At 41.2% G+C, this 18,469-nt stretch overlaps 1 protein-coding gene across 1 annotated transcript in view; it reads right to left on the bottom strand.

Annotated features, from left to right (window-relative positions):
* GLUD1 (glutamate dehydrogenase 1) overlaps positions 1–17,311 on the bottom strand; it is a 28,889-nt gene extending 11,578 nt beyond the window's left edge. The window contains exons 1-5 of the mRNA XM_058029641.1: positions 16,864–17,311; positions 5,202–5,282; positions 4,314–4,369; positions 3,353–3,416; positions 1,646–1,740 (exon numbers count right to left, since the gene is read on the bottom strand). Of these exons, the coding sequence (XP_057885624.1) occupies positions 1,646–1,740; positions 3,353–3,416; positions 4,314–4,369; positions 5,202–5,282; positions 16,864–17,296 (729 nt within the window). The 5' untranslated portion in view covers positions 17,297–17,311. The remainder of the gene's footprint in view (positions 1–1,645; positions 1,741–3,352; positions 3,417–4,313; positions 4,370–5,201; positions 5,283–16,863) is intronic.
* Positions 17,312–18,469: the final 1,158 nt, after the last annotated feature.

The raw sequence follows: 18,469 nt of genomic DNA on the forward strand, positions 1-18,469 counted from the left end.
TCAGTTTCTTTTATTTTTCAATAAGATACTGCCATACAGAGGGAGTCTAAAAAGAAGCTGTTGTAGGGTAATTCCAATTTTAATCCTCAGTAGTTATTTTCTTTTCTGTTGTTATTGAATCATAAGCATGTGTAGGAATCCAAAAATAAGGTGAGCTTATAAAGTGGTAAGAATAAGAAATTCATCCATTTGAAAACTTTTCTATCAGGTTTACTTAAATTTTTTTTTTTAAATTGAGCTTTTGTATAAAACTGCATGAGAACTCTTTAATACAGCAAATCTTAAAGCAGGTCACTTGCTGTGATCCTTCTTGTCAGTCTCAATAACACAGTGCTGTTGTATCACAGTGAAATATACATTTTAGTGCCATGGGTTAAATGTTAAAACTCGATGCTTTGAGGCAGTAGTTTTGCTCTAAGTTGGAATTTTAAGTTCTGACTGAGGGAACTAATTGCCACCCTGCATTCTGAAGTCCTTCTGAATTAACAACTTTACCATTTTATCAGATATCAAGTTTCAATTAAAATATTTACCTACATGAACAGCAAAAAGCAAATAATGTTTCACAATGATATCCCTAGCAGAGAGATTAGTGCAAAAGTAATTTAACTAGTCAACATGCCCCAGCTGATTCTTCAAGCATTCCTTTTTTCCTTCCATAAGACACCTCAGTATTTCAGACTTAGGATAACCTGTGCCACTGCACCTGCCAGTGTCCAAGGCCCCAGACAAGTGTTGTGCCAGGATTTGCCTGAGGACAGCAGGCACGTCCTGAGCAATGTGCCAGAGCGAGGCACGTGGCAGTGGCACCAATGGCCCAGGCACACACCTGCAGGGCTGCAGGGAGCTGCTGCAAGGGACTGCACTGAGTGCAAGGCAAGAGGAGCTGGGGTAGGCAAACATGCACTAGAATAGCATATTGGCACATTAACACACAGCTACTAACAAATAAGTTGTCCAAAATGTGTTTTTTCTTTGAACAGACATGTTGAAAGCGTACAACAAAAGTGTTTGGTTAACAGGTACAAATAACCCCACTGACACAAGGACAAAGGCCAAACCAAGGGCTAACATAAAAAAGTAATTTTTAAAAACTTTAAATTTTTTTTTATTGCCTCCTGGGCTATAAATTATGTCAGTGTCCTTTTGCTCTACACTTTGAAGAATTTGCTGAAGTCCACAATGAAACTTGTTACTTCTAGTAGACTGCAGAGAGTCTTAAAACTTTTAGAAGTTATATCAATAGTGTGAATGTAATTTGCATTGTCTCTTGAATGACCAAAACCATGAGCATGCATTTAATAAAACTTGTAAATTCAGTTATCAGTTAACAACTTTAAATTAATAATTACAGTACCAATGAAAAACAGAGGAAAATTACAGAAATAGAAACCAATTTTAGACTATATACCTTTAAAAAGTGTATTTTCTTTTGTTGAACAATTGCAATCAGTATTGTATCAGAGAAGCCTCTTTTAAGGCTAGTGTAAGAATATTATCCTTAAAGCTATTTTTCCTTTGCTGTACCCTAAAATCCTCACACCACTGAGGCTGTCACAGTTTTGTAAGAATATTTTCAGATCAAGTAAGCAAATTGATATGATTAGGCAGCTTTTCTGCTTGAAAGCCTCTGCACAAGACTTACATAGTGTCCTATGGTACTGGCATAGGTGTCAGCAATCCAGGACATCTCCCTCTCCCCCGTGCTCATATCAGGAGCAGGAACATCCACACCAGGTCCTGTTGGCAACAGTGAAAAAAGCTCTTAAGGATCCAACAGAAATAGTTATTGTCAATCATTATTCCCTTGGGAACTGCAGGCCTAACAGAGAAGAACTGTTTTACTCTTTAATCCTCAGTTTACTATACAAGCAACACATTCTTCTGGATTCAATGCAGTTTTAGATGCTTTATCACACCTTTGTACAATATTATCAAAACCCCCAACTTTACATAAGCCATCTGATAAAAGGCAAAGGCCACTTGGTCAATAAGAAGATGAGTAGTTTGGGGTTTTTTTGCAGGGAGGGTGCTATGTGGGTATAATTTCTATATACTGTGATATTGATTGGATTCTTCTGCATAAGAATTTCCTTTCTGTTGCTGGGTGAGGTTAAATATTGAAGGTAGGCTGTGCCTAGTCACTGCACTGTAGTACATGCATTTGATTTTACTGCTTACTTCAAGAAAAGTTTCATTTCTCTTTCCTGATGAAATAAACCTTTAAAAGAAGTCTCACAAACCTGCTGAAATTTAAAAAAATGCTTTTTTAGATAGCTAAAAATAGTATTTCCCCCAGACTATTTAAGATCATAGAAACCTGCTAATCAGGATATTATATGCAACTCTGCTCCAACAATTTTTCTAAGTATTTTTAAAAGGTTTGTGAAAGTTGTGTAGCACCAACCAGAGAGCCAAAAAGGAAGATAATTTTATCAAACCATTTTAATTGTCACAGAACTAATTATCACTGTAGCTTGCATTGTGTACAGTAAAACTACAGTCACATGTAACATCAGTAAGTGTGTTTATAAAGGAGCTTAATTTAGATGATAAATGCTCTGTCTGGAAGAGCAGCAAACACTGGCTGAAGAGCAAGAAAATGCAGATTAAAGGATAGACATTCCAAGGCAGTTAGATATCAGGAATACACGACAGACCTCTAACTAGTTACATGCCTCATTATTCATTTGAGTAAGAACCTTCTCTGGGTAAAGCTGCTCCCTTCAATTAAAAGTTGAGCTGGTAATGGTCAGCTTTCTGCAGAGGAGATGTCCAGGCAGCAAAGCTACCAGAACAGCTCAGGGCTGAGTGTGAATAAAGCCCTACTGACATTACAGAAGCTGAGGTTCTGTTACAACAGGCTCCTGTGCCTCTTGCCTACACTTCCCTTGCAGCCTCTGGTTGCCATGGGTGAAGCCATCAACTTTTGCTGGGGTGGATCTTCTATTTCCTTCCTCTCTTTCCTCAGATACCTGCCAAAAGCCCCAACTGCGACTACAGGAAACAGTAACAGTGAAGAGCTTGCTATTAGAGACTAAAACTGCAACAAATATGGTCACCATTTTATGATCTAACTCTGAGAGAAATGTGATTCATTTTGAATACCGTGACCTCAGCTTTTGTGGCTTCTCAGAGCTAGAACAGCCAGCAGAAAAAGTTAAGACACAGTTCCCTTTAAAATGCACTAGGATGCAGTGACTCAACTCTTTGTGGTTCTTGCTGAAAGTTCTGTATCCAAATTGTTTACAGCTCTCAAAAATACCGTTACTTAGGGATATCATCCAACAGACACTGCCAATGCACAACAAATCAGATCCCTAAATTTGAATAGTAAAGCTGCCCAACATACCAATAAAGCCCTTTTTTGCCAGCTCCATGGTAAACCTTCTTGTGATCTTCTCCAATTCATTGTCCTGTAGAGAAAATGCAATAAATATCAGAAGAAATCATTAGTGCTTATGAGTATTTGCTCACACTTAGCCCAAGCATAAGCCAACGCCCTCTTCTTTTAGGAGAAAGGATGATTCATAATTTATATAATTTATATAATTTATATGCCACTCCCTAGCAGACCATTGGTACTCAGGCAGCACAAGAAACATTGGAATTTCTTTCTGTACATTCTGATCCATGACAAATCGGGAGCATGGCACAGGAAGAACCACCTGTGCCCATAGCAGAGATTTCCAGCAAACAAATCTGATATCCTGTGTGAGCGATTTACAACCAGCAACAGCAAGAGCTGGCCCTGCCACTTGTGTAATCAACACAGCCAAATGACTTGACACAAATCCTTACAGGAGCTTTCAGCTTAGAATATCTGTTATGTATTCTAGTATTCCTTTCTGTACAAGTTGTTTTAATTAGGGCAAGAAGGCAAGCCTGCAGTAAACCTTTTATAAGCCAAGTTAGTTATTATTCACACTGGAACACTGCATAGAATGGTTTAATGGAGCATAAAACTATTAGTCAAAATAAACAAAAACATTAACTTTTTTTTTAAGAGTAACTTAATTTAAGCTTTTACTAACAGTATCAACTTAAAAAAATTCCAGGTTCCAAATTATTTGTAGTCTCTTGATTTTCAGAAAAAAAATAATAAATTAAGTAGTTGAAGTATTCCACCTCTGAAACACAGAGCTTTTAAAAATTCTTTTGCTACCTATTGCATGCACAGGCTATATTGAGTCTTTACAGAGGCAGAAGTGGCAGGAGGTTTTAAGTGGTCAATAATGCCCTTAGAAGAGCTTTTTTTACTGGCTGGCTTCAGTATTGCAGATACCCAAATTTTTATCTATGATTAGGCTTACTGTGTAGTTCTTGGGATTGATCTTGACACCAGCCTTTGCCCCACCAAATGGCACATCTACAAGAATGCAAAGGAAAATCATTTTACTTTTTCAACAACAAAGGCAGAACACGTGAGAAAGATGTGTAATTATATGTTTGATTTTAGTTGTGATTTTGGTTTTGCTGCACTTATGGCTTCTGAAGTGTAAGTTATAATCTGATCTAGGTACTCTTATAAAAATGGGAGATCTTTCAAGGCACTTTGAAAATTGTCTTTAAAAGTTCATTATTTAAATTATCTATGATTAAATATCTCTTGTACTTGGCACTTGTAGAAATAATAAGTTTTACCTTTTATATTTTACTGGTTTAGCTCAAAAAGTTTACTTTGGGAGTCCTAAGCACACCTATATACATTAGGGGAAAGTATTTTCTTTTCTTACACATAATAAGCAGATTCTCTCCAAACTTCTCTACAATTTAGTAGCTGTGTACAAGTTATACTTCTTTATAACCCATAAAGGAATTTTATCCTTTGCTCTCCATAGCTCCCCTGCCTGAATCCTTTACAGCTTCCATCTGTTCCCCCTAAAATTAGTCCCCTACTAATCCAAGTTTGTCATACTTGAATATTAGTTCAAGATGTAGTTCTTTCTATGGGAGAGGGTAGTTAGCAGAATCTGGACTTTTCAAATGAAAATGCAACCTTATTTAAGTATTTTCAGTGACATTCATATCATTATTTTGGTCACTATAGATTTTCCCACCTTGCTACAGATTTAAATTAGAGATTAGTATCTCAAATTCATTTAAATCCTTTACATGTTTCTATGTCATTTTTCTATGTAATTACATCAGTACTGATTGAAACTGAAGATTGAAATCTTGCTTGAAAAATGAACACTTACCAACCACAGCACATTTGTATGTCATGAGAGATGCTAAGGCTTTCACTTCATCCACACTAACGTCCGTGCTGTAACGGATACCTGCAAAGACATGAGAAAAAATAGGAATTCACTAAACACCTTCAGAAGTGTTTATAAATTGGGAAGGGTTAATCCACACCAAAAATCTTTAGCATGCAAGTGGGTTGTTTATCAACTTATTTACTCTAAGAGATAAAGAACAAGACCCTGTTCTCCTATTTAAATGTTTATCTTTTATATAGCAGAAATTCACTACTGCAGTAATTTTCTGTAAAGTAGCTTAATGGCAGCACTCAGCCTCAGGGAAAAAAAGTGAATATTTCTTGTGATGAAGATGAATCAAGCTGACAGGTAGCTAAGAGCAGAGTTTTCCAGAGGCTGATAAAGCTCTTCAGCATTCCCAAGATCTTTAGCTTTGGACTTCACTCATTGTATATACAAGATTAACTTTGTTCCTGACCATAACTTACCAGTACAGGTTATAATCAAGATCTTTTTGATGGAGTAATACAAGCTCCTGTTAAGTTCTAAGCCTTGGCTTCAAGGTCCTGGCTGCTAGGCACAACCACAGAACAAAAAGTGACAGACCACTCTGCTAGTTTGGATTTTTTCAAAACAATTTGAGGGAACAGTCCTACACCAGTGAGCTTGTGAGACAAGGCCACCCATCCCACAACCACATTCCCACATGGAAGCCAGCCCACACCTGCATTCCCTACTCCAAGTCACTCAGCAGGGCTGCAAGTGTGTGCTAACACATGGTACAAATGCAAATTCAAGTTGTTGTGTGCTGGCAGCAGCTCAGATGCACAATGAGTGAGCTCAGCATTCAAGGCAGCTCAAAGCTGAGTAAAAAAATGGTTACACAAAGGTAAGGAGATCTTTCACCTGCCTGACTCTTACCAGTCTTTTGAAAAATGGAAAAATTCAATACATTTATTGAAGTCAAAGTTAAGATTCATTTATCTGAAGGTAGCTACAGAGTAGGAAATATTTAACCAAACTGACAAAGCAGATGCAGAGAACTAGAGAAGCTTAAATATGATGTTTAAGATCAACATGTGCCCAAAGTCATGTGGCCACAAGAAAAAGGGTCCTACAGCAGTATGTTTCTATCCAAGTTTCTCCTACTTAACCAAGTATACAACAGAGCCATGAATAATTTCTTATTCCCATCTTTACTCCCCAAGTCTTTGGCTGTAGGTTCTGCACGGCGGTTTGTAGCAGGCACAGAGTGTCCTCTGGATGCCAGAACATGGCACCACAAATTTCCTATTATGTAAAGAGAAGACCATATTCAGGTTCTCAGGAGTGAAAAAAGGCCAGCATACATTATCCAAACTAAAGCACTGTGCTGCTATGAAAGCCATTCCTGAATGCTCTGGAAACAATCCCAGTTTCAAAGGAACTAAGTGCTGCTCAAATAAAGCTGAGGGCCAAGTGCTGCTTTCTTATGTGAGTTCAATCAGTAAAAGAAAGTTCCATGCCTCTGCAGAACAGAATTTAAATTTATTGTGTATATGGGGGAAGGGTGGTCTCCAAAAGCAAACTAAGTAGTTTCTGACTTAGATAGCTGCAAGGAGTTGATGTCTGAGCTTTCAATAACCTTCTCATGGGAAGTAATATACAAAATTTAAGTAGAACCTATTAGAGCCCAAAAGACCAGTGAAAGTTAGAATATTAATGTGTTGGGGGTTTTTTTTATGTCTTCCTCTGATTCTTCAGAGGAGCAGTTGTCCTTCTGTCAAGCTCTGAGCAAATGTGAGCACTACCTATGGCACTGACTGTCCTGCCTGGGGAAGCCATTCCCTCTTGGCTGAGCAGCTACTCTGGGAACAGGTCTCATCTGAGTATTGCTCAAGCCAGACAAGTTTGGAGTCACAGCCTATGTTGACCAAAAGTGAACTCTGCCCCTCCACCCCCCAGGTGAACTAGATTGCTGTGTATTTATTCAACCCATTTACCTATTGAAACTTCCAAGCTGTGTATACAAAGCAGTTTTGCTATAAATGTACTCCTGCAGGCACACAAAATGTTGTTTATTGATATATGAAAAGCAGCAAGGAAACAAAATACTTTGGGATAGTTATCTTGAACAGTTTAAAGAGAGAAGCAAAATACAAAAAGGGAGGGAAGCTTCTTCTGCAAATCCTACAGAAGATAGGATCTGAAGAGGTAAACAAGCAGCACTATAACTGGAAGTGCTGGTGCACATATTTACTCCAGTGCATGTAGAACAGTTAGATCTCCAGTTCCTTGTATTACCACAAACTTTGACGTAATAAATGTGAAGTCTTCATATGAAGGTAAATAGGGAAAAAGCCCCAAAACTAACAAAGTACTGACAGGCTTTCAACTGAGCTGCCTGTCAGCCATGGACACACACCAGAACACAGGAAACTTTTGGACTTGAGGTCAAAACCGTTCTTTTCTGGACAACTTTGTACTTCAGAATAAGATTTAACTCCTTTTCCAGGCTTTTAAACAGTTGTAATTAAAATTATTTGACTGCTGGCTTTATCTTTGTAAGTGGAAGACTAGTCGGTTCTGAGAGTTGTGCTGACTTTACTGATCACTCTTCTGTAGTTTATGTGGTAAAATCTTTCATAAGGTGAAGGTCAGGATGTGAACCCAAGTTCTCTGACAGGTGTGATGAATTTTTCCCTTCCCTGGCAGGAGCACACAACATTTAAGATGTGCTAACACTTAATTCCTTTTCACAATTCAGCCAGTGACTGTTTTCCAGGAATTGTAATTACTTTACAGGAGGGCCACCTCTTGACAGGGAAGTTATTTGTGCTAAGCTGTTAAGACTGATGAGAAGCAGGCATCTGAGAATGCTGTACATTCCATCTGCAAGCAGATGCATAAAGATAAAATTATTACTTAATTTCTGTTCTATTTGGACATCATTGAAATTTAGTTTGACAGCTTCCTAATTTGGCAGGAGTACTGCCACGCATTTGTGTGGCATCTTTTGGCAGTGTTACTAGGCATTCAATAGCCTAAGTCTAAAAATGGACCATATACACAGATAAAATACTGGGTTTGGTTTTTTGGGGTTTTTTTAGGCTTCTCACCACATAAAAGCAAACAAAGTCACTGTTAGGTAGCAAGATTACAATTTTTTTAAACTCTGGCAAGTCCCACTCAGTAAGTCTCTGGAAACTTACAGACAACTGCAAAAAAATAGTTTGAAGAAAGCCTCAAGTTACAGTATGACTCACGACCATGGAAAATACTTTTCATTGGAAAACATGAATTCTTGTTCCAGTTGAGAATTCTCTTTCCTTACCACGCCCCAAGAAGTCAAACAGTATGCTAAGAGTAACTGTTTTTCTATGCAAAAAGGCTTCTAAATGAAGAAATAAGTTTTCATTTAATTTTTTAGTATTGGTCAGTATGAAGAGAAGGCTTTATCACTACACGGCAGTGTCTATGCTTTTAAAACTTCTTTTTTATGATGTGTATTATGGAGATATTATATCTCATTCAGTTACTTCTCATCAAAGCAGTCTTTATCAGCAAGGCTACTTTGGATTCTATAGTAACTGCAGTTAGTTATAATTTTAATCATTTTATCATTTTGTAGCAAGGGGTGTACTAACATACGCATAACAAAGACCTTGATTTCCAAGAAAATTGGTTATACATCCTACTAGATTTTAGATTGTACAGACCTCAGTATGTTCTGTGATGTTAAGTGTGTTTATTATGCTTCCTTAGCAAATGTGGTGTACAGTAGTCATCCTTTTCAAGGATCCTTTTCAAGGATGACTACTGCCTTTCTAGTACGCCTACAAATCTATTTAGGGACATTTGTGTCACTATTTTCTGAGCTTCTTGTGCAGTGATCCTAAATGGTAGTACCTACATGTGTCCTTGCTACTAACGAGCACAAGGTATTCAAAGTCTCAAAAAAACCCCTCAACAGTTGCCATAGCAACAGTTCAAAGCAAAACACTTGGTAAACTACTCCTTCTGTTCTAAGAATCCTGTAAATCTTAGCAAGTCTCTCAAGTTCCCCAGAACCTGGAACACATTTGCATCTCAGCCTAAATTATTAATATCTAACCAAGGGTTTTGTCCTGCTTTGACTTCATGTTTTTTTCTGTTTGTCATGTTCTTGTGAACTTTGGAAGTAATTTGGGTCCTTTACAGATGACAATTCCATTAATATGGTGCATTTGTTCTGCTCACCTCTCCTTGCAAAGTGCTTGCTCATCAAAAGAAACCTTCCAGAGCAGCAGCTATCCTGCACTAGCCATACACAGTCAGCAACACAGATGTCATCATCTCCTCTGGAAGCTCCTAGGACTGACTACAGGCATGTTAATCTCCCAGTCAGCAGCACTGGATTCTGCAGCAGCTCTGTGGGTTAGCAGCTTGCCTGACACAGTCCAAAGGCTTTCCTTTAAGCCCACAGTCTGAAGGAGCTTCAGTAGAGATGCTCACCCATGGATTCTGCAAAATCCATACATCAGCCCCAGCACTTACTGCAGTGCCTCAGTTCCTTAATGTTTTAACTCTGCATTGTGTATATTTTCATGTTTGGTTAGTACACAAGTGCAATTGTACAACCATCAAACTCAGTATTCCCTGAAACTTAACTCAGTAGGGACATATCATCTAAGTAATTCTTAAACCCTTTCAGAACACAGACATTTTTCTAGATTCAGAAAAACAATTCAACATTCCCAAGAAGGAAACTGCTGAGCCTTATTTAACCATTTGAAACCATTTGTTTACCACACAGCTCAGTGACCAATTTGTAATTATTGAAGACAAAGAAATTCCAGATAAACCTAACAAAGCAAGATGAGTAATTCAGTACTGGAAAACAAGAACACTGTACACCAATCAGCAACAAGAACCACTAATTCCTAAATTCAATTCACTCACTGCCAAGAGAAGACATAAAAATATTTATCTCTTCCTACACAGCAGTAGCCAGCTACAAAGCTGGGGTAGGAAAGACATTCCCCTATAGAGACACCCCCCATTCTACTTTAAGCACCAGTATGTATAAAATGACTATAAGGTATTCAGCCAGCCAGAATACTTCAGTATACCACTTATTGTATGTTTTTAATAAGCTGCATTGAAATATGCTTGAAGATATATGTTTATTTAAATCTATGCTGAGAAAAGCCAAGAATTTTCTCTATTCAAGAACTACCTCTGGTGCATTGATAACACTTGGTGTATTAAACGTGAATATGGCAAATCTAGTGCACTACCAAGCAAGCAAATAGGACATGAATTTATGCACTTGGAATCTGGCTATGAAGTAAAGTCTCTCACCTACAGAACTACCTCAGCCCCACCTAAAGGATTAGATCACTCTTTATGCACTTGGAATCTGGCTGTGAAGTAGTCTCACCTACAGAACTACCTCAGCCCCACCTAAAGGATTAGATCACTCATTAAAGTGCACTCAACACTGTAGGAAGAAGGACAAAACCAGGGAGATACAGTAAACTGCTTCCACGTAGATATTATTATTACCACGTGCAGGGTGGTGTGTGCAGAGGGGGAAATAACACCCAAGTTGGCCCTGGCTGGTCCAGATGCCATAGGAGCCACAGAGCAAGAAGCCACCACAGTGCTGACACGAGGCAGGCAAATTCCATGCTCTTCCTAAGAGTCTAAATTCTAACAAGATGGAGCTGTTGCAATTCATGCAACAAAAAAGTGTTTGCTAGGATCACCCAGAGAACAGGAGGGAGGCTATCACACAGGAGATTCCTCTCCCCAACACGTGTTTATGCAGAAAGCCCAATGCTGAGAGAGGTATGATCTCTCTATAAATAGACAAAGAACCAACAGTAGCAAGGGAAAACAACTATTTAAGATCAAGGACAAAGCTGGCTACTGCACCAACAGTATGAGCTGATTATATGAAAAAGCTGAGACTAAGATTCACAGCCAAAAGAGCAAGGCATAGCCTCTTACAAGAATATCAAAGGTAAAAACAAAAACCTGATATGGTTCACATTATCACTAGCATATTAAAAGATATACATTCCTTTTTTTTCATTTGCAATTTAAATGTATATCCACTGTTGCACTAATTGTGAAGTTAGATAAGCTACAATAAGAGAGTTGAAACCTTTGAAAATTGGTCAAAGGTTGGACTCAATCTTAGAGGTATTTTCCAGTCTTAATGATTCTATGAAAGTAAGGCACTCGTGTAAGCTTTAGCTGTAACATTGAAGTGTTATCACCATTAGGCTAATCACCATTTTTTCCCCAAAAAAACCTCTCCTGCTCCTTTGGAGTTAGATCAGTTTCCAAGGTTTATTTCAGGTTACAGATGGTCCATGTTATAGTTCCATCTGTGCATGGCCCATAGGGTACATTTCCCTGTCTTACTCAAAAGACCGTGGGCCAAAAGCAAAGCTCTTAACTTTCACCCAGGCACGATTTAAAAAAATCAAAGCCACTAATTCAACCCCAAGATAAACAGCTCTGCTGGTTACAAGATACCTTACAGCACTACTCCTTACCCTCTTAGAAAAGGAATAAAATAATGGTGGACTGGTCCAAGTCCTGCATGTACAGGTTTTTCTTTTGCAAGTGAGGTTTCCATCATCAGGTATGTACACTGTTTTAACCACAATAATGTTTGCAACAGAGACTATTTTGTGACTGGGCACTGAGATCAGTGCCGGCCTTGGACCTCTGCAATTGGAAAACTGCAGCAAGGCTGGCATGAATAAAAGTCACCTTATGCAGTAAGAAACTCATTAATATGAACTCCTGAGCCAAGTGAGAAGGATAAATCCTGATAGGCAGAATAAATGCAGCCAAGAGCAGACAACAGGAAAGTTTTATAGTGCAGAATAGCTCCTCCTTCCACTAACCAGCCAAGGCAGCTGGAAATCAAATTCATTCACACAGGAAATCAAATTCATTCACCTCCAAGTCAACTGAACAAATAAAGTAAGACTCATTTGTCTTCACATAAAAGAGTGAACTCAGAAGTAATGTTTGACAAAGCTTTCAAAATTCCTCTGTAAATGAAAGTTCTACTAAATCTAATCCAGAGCTAAGGATGGTTTTAAAGCCTTTCTGAACTGAGGAAGCAGCTGGGACTTGGTTACAGCAATTTGGGTGAGCACAAACAAGTTAGGCTGTTTCTGGCTCTGATTCATTTGGTTTCATTTATAACAGACCTGTTGGACAGCTGGTTAACATGGAAAGGCTTGAAAAAGCTTTGAAACTACTTCACAGCATAATTCCCATTATAAATGCTGCCTAACAGAAATAGAATCACTTCCATACTACTAAGCAGGTAAAAATTCAGTAAGTTCATTTTGTTTTCTGAAATGGACCAATTAATGATAAATAGCCATCAGCAACCACATAAAAAGTAGCTTATCCAGTTCTACACCTTTCACAGAACCTGCTGAAATTATTTAGAAGAATTTATTATTTTAAGTAGGGACTGCCAGAGTACTTTCCAACAGTCATCTGTATTCAGACATCTCATTTCCTGTACCCTACTTGGTTTGTTTTACTTCTTTAGGCAGCTGTCAGTGCAGTGAAGAGAGCAGCTGTGGTTTCCTGTTAGTACTGGCCACTGGCATGCAAGTCACCACACCAGCAAAGGAAAGAGTGATGTGACCCACAGCATTACTCCACCTACCAGGCAGCATCAGTCCAGTTGTATAAATACATTTGGAGCACAAGCAACACGAGTTCCAACACACAAGCTCCAACACAAGAATTATTCCATATTCTCAGTGGGCTAAGGAGGCATCTAACTGATCTTTCCTTTGTAGCAAACAGTTTCATTGCAGAAAATGGAGTCCTTAAAAAATGGATTTGCATGCTGGACATACTGCAAGACCTAGCACTTTAATGGGGATGTTCATGATGGTTCTGTAAAGATTGCTAAAGTACAGCAGAGAAGCCCTGCTAAGGAAAAGAATCACTACCTTCTCTCAACTTGCAAAAGTTTGCAACCCCCAAAGCAGAATTAAAGATTAACTTCTACAATTAAATAGGTAAGCAGCACAAGATTCAACAAGTGTTATTTCTGGGTTCTCTCAATAAGGTGGAAAACCACCAGAAGTTGTAAACTGAAAAGACAGCATGTTTCAGTACCTCATGCTTCTTTTCTAGAAAAGCACTTTTCTTCACCTGATGAAGAATCACTTGCACTGCTATGTAGTGACAGCTACGTCCAACACAACCAAGCTAACTTGTGCTCTTACATGTGCTTTGAGGGGAGAGAGTAAAGTAGGAAAAGCCTTTCAATAACTTCCCATTTTTATTAACAATGCTTTTGATTGTTAGAATTAGGCTATTAAGAGCATTGTACTTCTTGAATAGAAATACAACAGTCAGGTTTCTCACCAAGGTGTAGAAGTTTGCCTATACAAAAAATGTAAGACTGATCTTGGATTTGCCCTCATGCAGCTGTGTAGGCTACAGTAATCCACCCACTCAGGAGCTGTATTTTCAAAGCAGTCCTCTCACGGCATTTACTTTACTGAGATATTTCTACTTTGCAGGCAAAAGAGAAGCCAGCATAGAACAGGTATGGAATGACTACTAGTCAAGGAACTGCTGGTTTCTATTAGCAGGTATCATTTGCATGCATATGTGAGATTTATAAATAAACCTTGCATTTAGGTTCTGGCAGTTTTCACATTTGGGCTGGACCACTAAATGGGGATTGAGGTTTCACTCCAGAAGACAATGAGCAGGCAAAGCAATTGAAGATACCTCTGACAGAAGGAACATCATCTAAATGTTATATACTGTTAACTGCAAACATTTAGTAGAAATAAGAAGGTGCTGCTAAAGTGCATTTAATTAAAATGTTTATTTAGACACTTCTTTGAGTAATTAAGCTGCCTCCAAGTTTAGGGCACTTAAATCAAGATTTTAAAATCTGATTTACAGTATAAATTCTTCATTAGTTCATGGTTAAATCTGTAAATGCCCTTATAAACAGAAAGGCATACAGAAGACACAACTGCTAATGAAGTATTTTGGTATGAATGTACTGAAAAAATTAGGAACAATTAAAGGAGGACAGCCTTTAAAAGACCTAAAAACTTTTGTACTCCTGCATTTCCTACTTGAATCTTAAAGTGTACTTTGATCATTTGTCTGATCTGCATACAGAACAGTATTTAATATTCTCTAACCAGCATCTCTTATCCTTCAGTTTATGTAAACATCAAGGAATATAAGAGATGAGCTTTTAAAGCACAATGCTCCTTGAAAGAACAATAGACATGACAAAGCATCCCCACTTACTTGCAATCACCTAGCAGTAACTAAACACCATTTCTTTCTTAGTACCAAATACACACACAGACCAAAGAAAAAAGGCAGAATGGGTAACCTTGCTTTACCAAATTTTACTTTTCAGGAAGCACAAAGTTAAAGGTCACAATTCTGCATGTGAAAAGATGTGCTGTGTTCCTCCCAACGTCTTTGCAAGCCTTCCACTTGTCAACTCACCCTTTTAGAAGTCCCTTGCTGTTTCTTGATGGTGTGGATTACTTGCATTGGCCTCTGGGGTCCACAGTGTGTGGGACACTCACTTCAGCAAGTCTCCCCATTTCATTCTGTTATATGGAGTTGTGTTTCATTGGACTTTGTGCTTTTATTCCTGTGGACTGTACTAGGATTCTAGTTCAAAAATCCCCAAAAGCTCAAGTTGTTGTTGCATTTCAGGTGGATCAAGTGCACTATAAATGCAGAAATATCTCTACCACTCCCTTGTCATAAAAGTAGAAATGTTCTACTTCCCCTTACCTTTTTCATATCCGGTTTCAAGCAATTGATCTTTGCTTATCATGCCTCCCATTTAAATTTACTACCAATTCAGATCTGTCACCTGATAGTGAGCAAATTCCTAGAGAGCAGTAGAAGGTGAAATCCATTAATGATCTCTGTCCTTAAGAATGGAAAGGAAATATCATTTGCAATTCCTTCCCTAAATTCAGAGGGGGTGGGGAACAGCACAAGAAGAAAAGGACAAACTACTGAGACTTCCTACTTTCTTGAGCTGTCATTTTCAATTGCCTGTGAGTGCTCCAGTGTTTGCTTCAGTGTGAGTGCAGACAGGCATAACAAATGCCACTGAAAATCAAGAAATTCTGGTGAGGATTTAGAAATGTAGGCATCAGAACAGTGTCCAATCACCCAGTTTGTGAGGTTTGTTCATGTACAATGCATTTTATAATTATTTGTTGGTAAACATTAGTTCCTTCACTTATGAGCAGTACTAATGTGAAGTATCAGAAGCTATATTATTTTATTACTTCATTTGCCACTGGACTGCATTTTGTTATGCAAGCAGGATCTTAAGAGTAACACAGAGTGTACAGCAAAGGACTTTTTGTAAGCAGCAGCAAAGAGTAACTTAACTGAGGCAGAAATACAACAGCAGTGTGATATCCATCAGTATTTTAAAAGAAATTCTAGCAATGGTATAGAACAGTAGATTCACACAGAGTAAACTTCAGCCACGCCCATGCTGGCTGGAGTCTCATGCTAATTCTTGCTTCAAGTAAACAACCAAAAGTTGAGTTGGCCTCTTTTGGGTAAGAATTTAGCATGTTACAGGACACTCATTAGATATTTGATTTTGGAATGTTAGGAATCACATTAACAGGACACACTATTTGTGCTGCAGAGAGAAATCCTCATGTCATATATATACCAGCTGAACTGATTCTCACAAACACATTCACCTAAGAACATCCTTCCTAATCTAGACTTGAAGTTAGACGACTTCATTTATAAGAAATTGTGTGGTTTCTGTAGCCACCATTATTTACTATTTACTGAAAAAAAAATACACGTGTTTACAGACTACAGAAGCTCTGGTTTGAGTCACAGACCTGACATGGTTTCCAATATTCAAATATCCACAAAGATCAGAGCTCCTGAGTAAGTTATGCTGAAGGACATCTGTATTTGTTTTTCAAGGAAATGCCATCTATCCCAGACTAAAAGGGAGTCTGATTCCTCTGAGATCACGGCCGATCCCACGAGAGCCCAGCTCTGCTCAGCTCCAGTGGGATTCACCCTCCGGGTCCCTCAGCATGTCTCCCCTACCTAGAGCTAACCACTTACAGAAAAATCAGTTTTGCCTAACTATGTATCCAGCCGGTAACTGGAAACACAGTTAGCTTGTTATTAAAACTTGTTATTTTCCTCTAGGGATGTTTTCTGTGCGAGCACTAGCTTTTCGCCAACACAGCCGGCTGAGTGACAGCGGCTCGGCTCGACTCGAGCAGGCACTTTTAGCATGGAGCTCCCCGCTCTTCCTACAAACACTATGGAGGTCTGAGTGAAAATCAGGCGAGGATCTCCTCGCCATGCCTAGGGCCAGACCGGCGGTGGCAGCGGCGAAGGCCCGACCGGCGGCCGTGACACCCGGCCCGGGGTCACCCGCGGGGCCGGGACAGCGGAGCGCCTCAGCGGAGGGCTGAGGAGGAACCGCCCTGCGCCTGCCTCTGCTCGGGTATCGGATACCAGGGCTGGCACAGCGAGCTGCCCCGGCTGGCCGGGCGGGCACAGGCACGGCGGGACGGGGGGGGCTGGTCGGGGGCACGGCGGGGCGGGGCGGCCCGGCCCTCGGCGGGCCCGGCGAGGCGGCGGCTCTCACCTCCCTTGCAGGGCGTGCGGTGCTGGCTGTGCTGCGCCCGGTAGCCCTCGATCACCTCCCACTCGCCATTGTCGCGCTTGATGGGGAAGGTAACGCTGAGCACATGGTTGCAGGGCTTGATGATGCGGAGGATGCCGCGGACGCGGTGGCGCCGCTCCTCCAAGCCCTCGCGGGTGCGCAGCCCCTCCACCAGCTTGTCCTCCACGATGCTGGCGCCGCGATCGAAGAACCCCTCCACCATCTTGAAGAAGTTGGGGTCGTCCTCTTTCTTCGCCGCCTCGCAGTAGTGCCGCCGCGGACACCGGCCGCCGCCCCACGCCGCCGCCACCACTGCCCCTCCGGCCGCCGCCGCCGGCCCGCCCGGCTCCGAGCCCGCCAGCACCGAGCCGGCGGCCAGGCGGGACGCCAGCAGCTCCCCCAAGTAGCGGTACATGGCGGCGGCCGCCAGACGCGAGAATCGGAGCGGTGTAGCCGCTGTCACAGGAGGGGCCGGGGGCCGGGCGCCGCCGCCGCCGCCTTTAAACGCGGGCTGCAGGGGGGGCGGTGCGCCCGCGGGGGGCGGGAGCTCTCCGCGCCTTCCGAGCGCGCCTGCGCCCCGCGCCCCGCGCCGCCCCCGGCGGGATTCGTGGAGGGGAGGGGGCGCGGCGGGTGGGGCCGGGCCGCGCCTGCGCAGTGCGCGCCCGCCGCGCCGCCCCTTCCCCTTCCCGTTCCTTTTCCGTGAGGCCGGGCTCGCCGCCCTCCCCGCCGGGAGCGCAGCCGCTGCCAAGCGCCCGGGCCGCGGGGCCCTGCGCCGGCTGGCTGCGCTGCTGCCCGTGGAGAGCCGGGACCGGGCTGCCTTCACGTGCCGCCCTCAGCCGCGTGCCAAACGGGGCCGCTGTTAGCGCGAGTGAGGGCGCGCTCACGCCCAGCGCTCGGGCTCCCGGGGACAGGCGCCTGTGGCAGAACCCCGCTCTTCCACGGGTGGTCAGTGACTGCCCTGCCGTGAGGGGACAGAGGCTTCGAGTAAAGGTGTTAACATGGCTGCTCTCACAGAACCGTTAGATCACTGAGGTTGGAAAGGACCTTGAGATTTATCTACTTTATCCGCTCGACTGGTTTTCGTTTTGCGAGCTTTTGGTCCATTCAAGTCCATTTTTTAAATGTAGCTCAGGCAGCATCTCTTAAGAATATTGCTTTAAATTGAGTAAGGTCTGCTTTCAGAGCATGAGAGACAGCGTGCTGTACTATTGCACTGAATTTATTTTAGAAGACTTAAGTGGCTTGTTGATTTTCTGTTAGTTTGGGCTGCTAATTGGAAAACACAGTGGGTATTTTTTTTTTCTTGTAGGCTTGTGGGAGACCAATGCCCCTAAGCCTGGAATAACCAGGAAGTTCCTTTATCGCTGTGGGAATCTCTCTAACCACTGTGGGCTGTGCTACAAGGCTTGTGGGAAAGTAATTTAACTTTTGTGTGTATTTGTCAGCAGAGAGATTAGTCACAGATTCTTTAACTCACATAAACTCTTCAGGCAATTGATGCTCTATTTTTATCTTGATTTCATGTTGCTCTCTGTCCTGAGAATCTGAAGAAGTTCTCTTAAGGACCACTAATAAGGTCCTTAACTTT

Source organism: Melospiza georgiana, chromosome 8 (assembly GCF_028018845.1).
Source record: "Melospiza georgiana isolate bMelGeo1 chromosome 8, bMelGeo1.pri, whole genome shotgun sequence".
Lineage (NCBI taxonomy): Eukaryota > Metazoa > Chordata > Aves > Passeriformes > Passerellidae > Melospiza > Melospiza georgiana.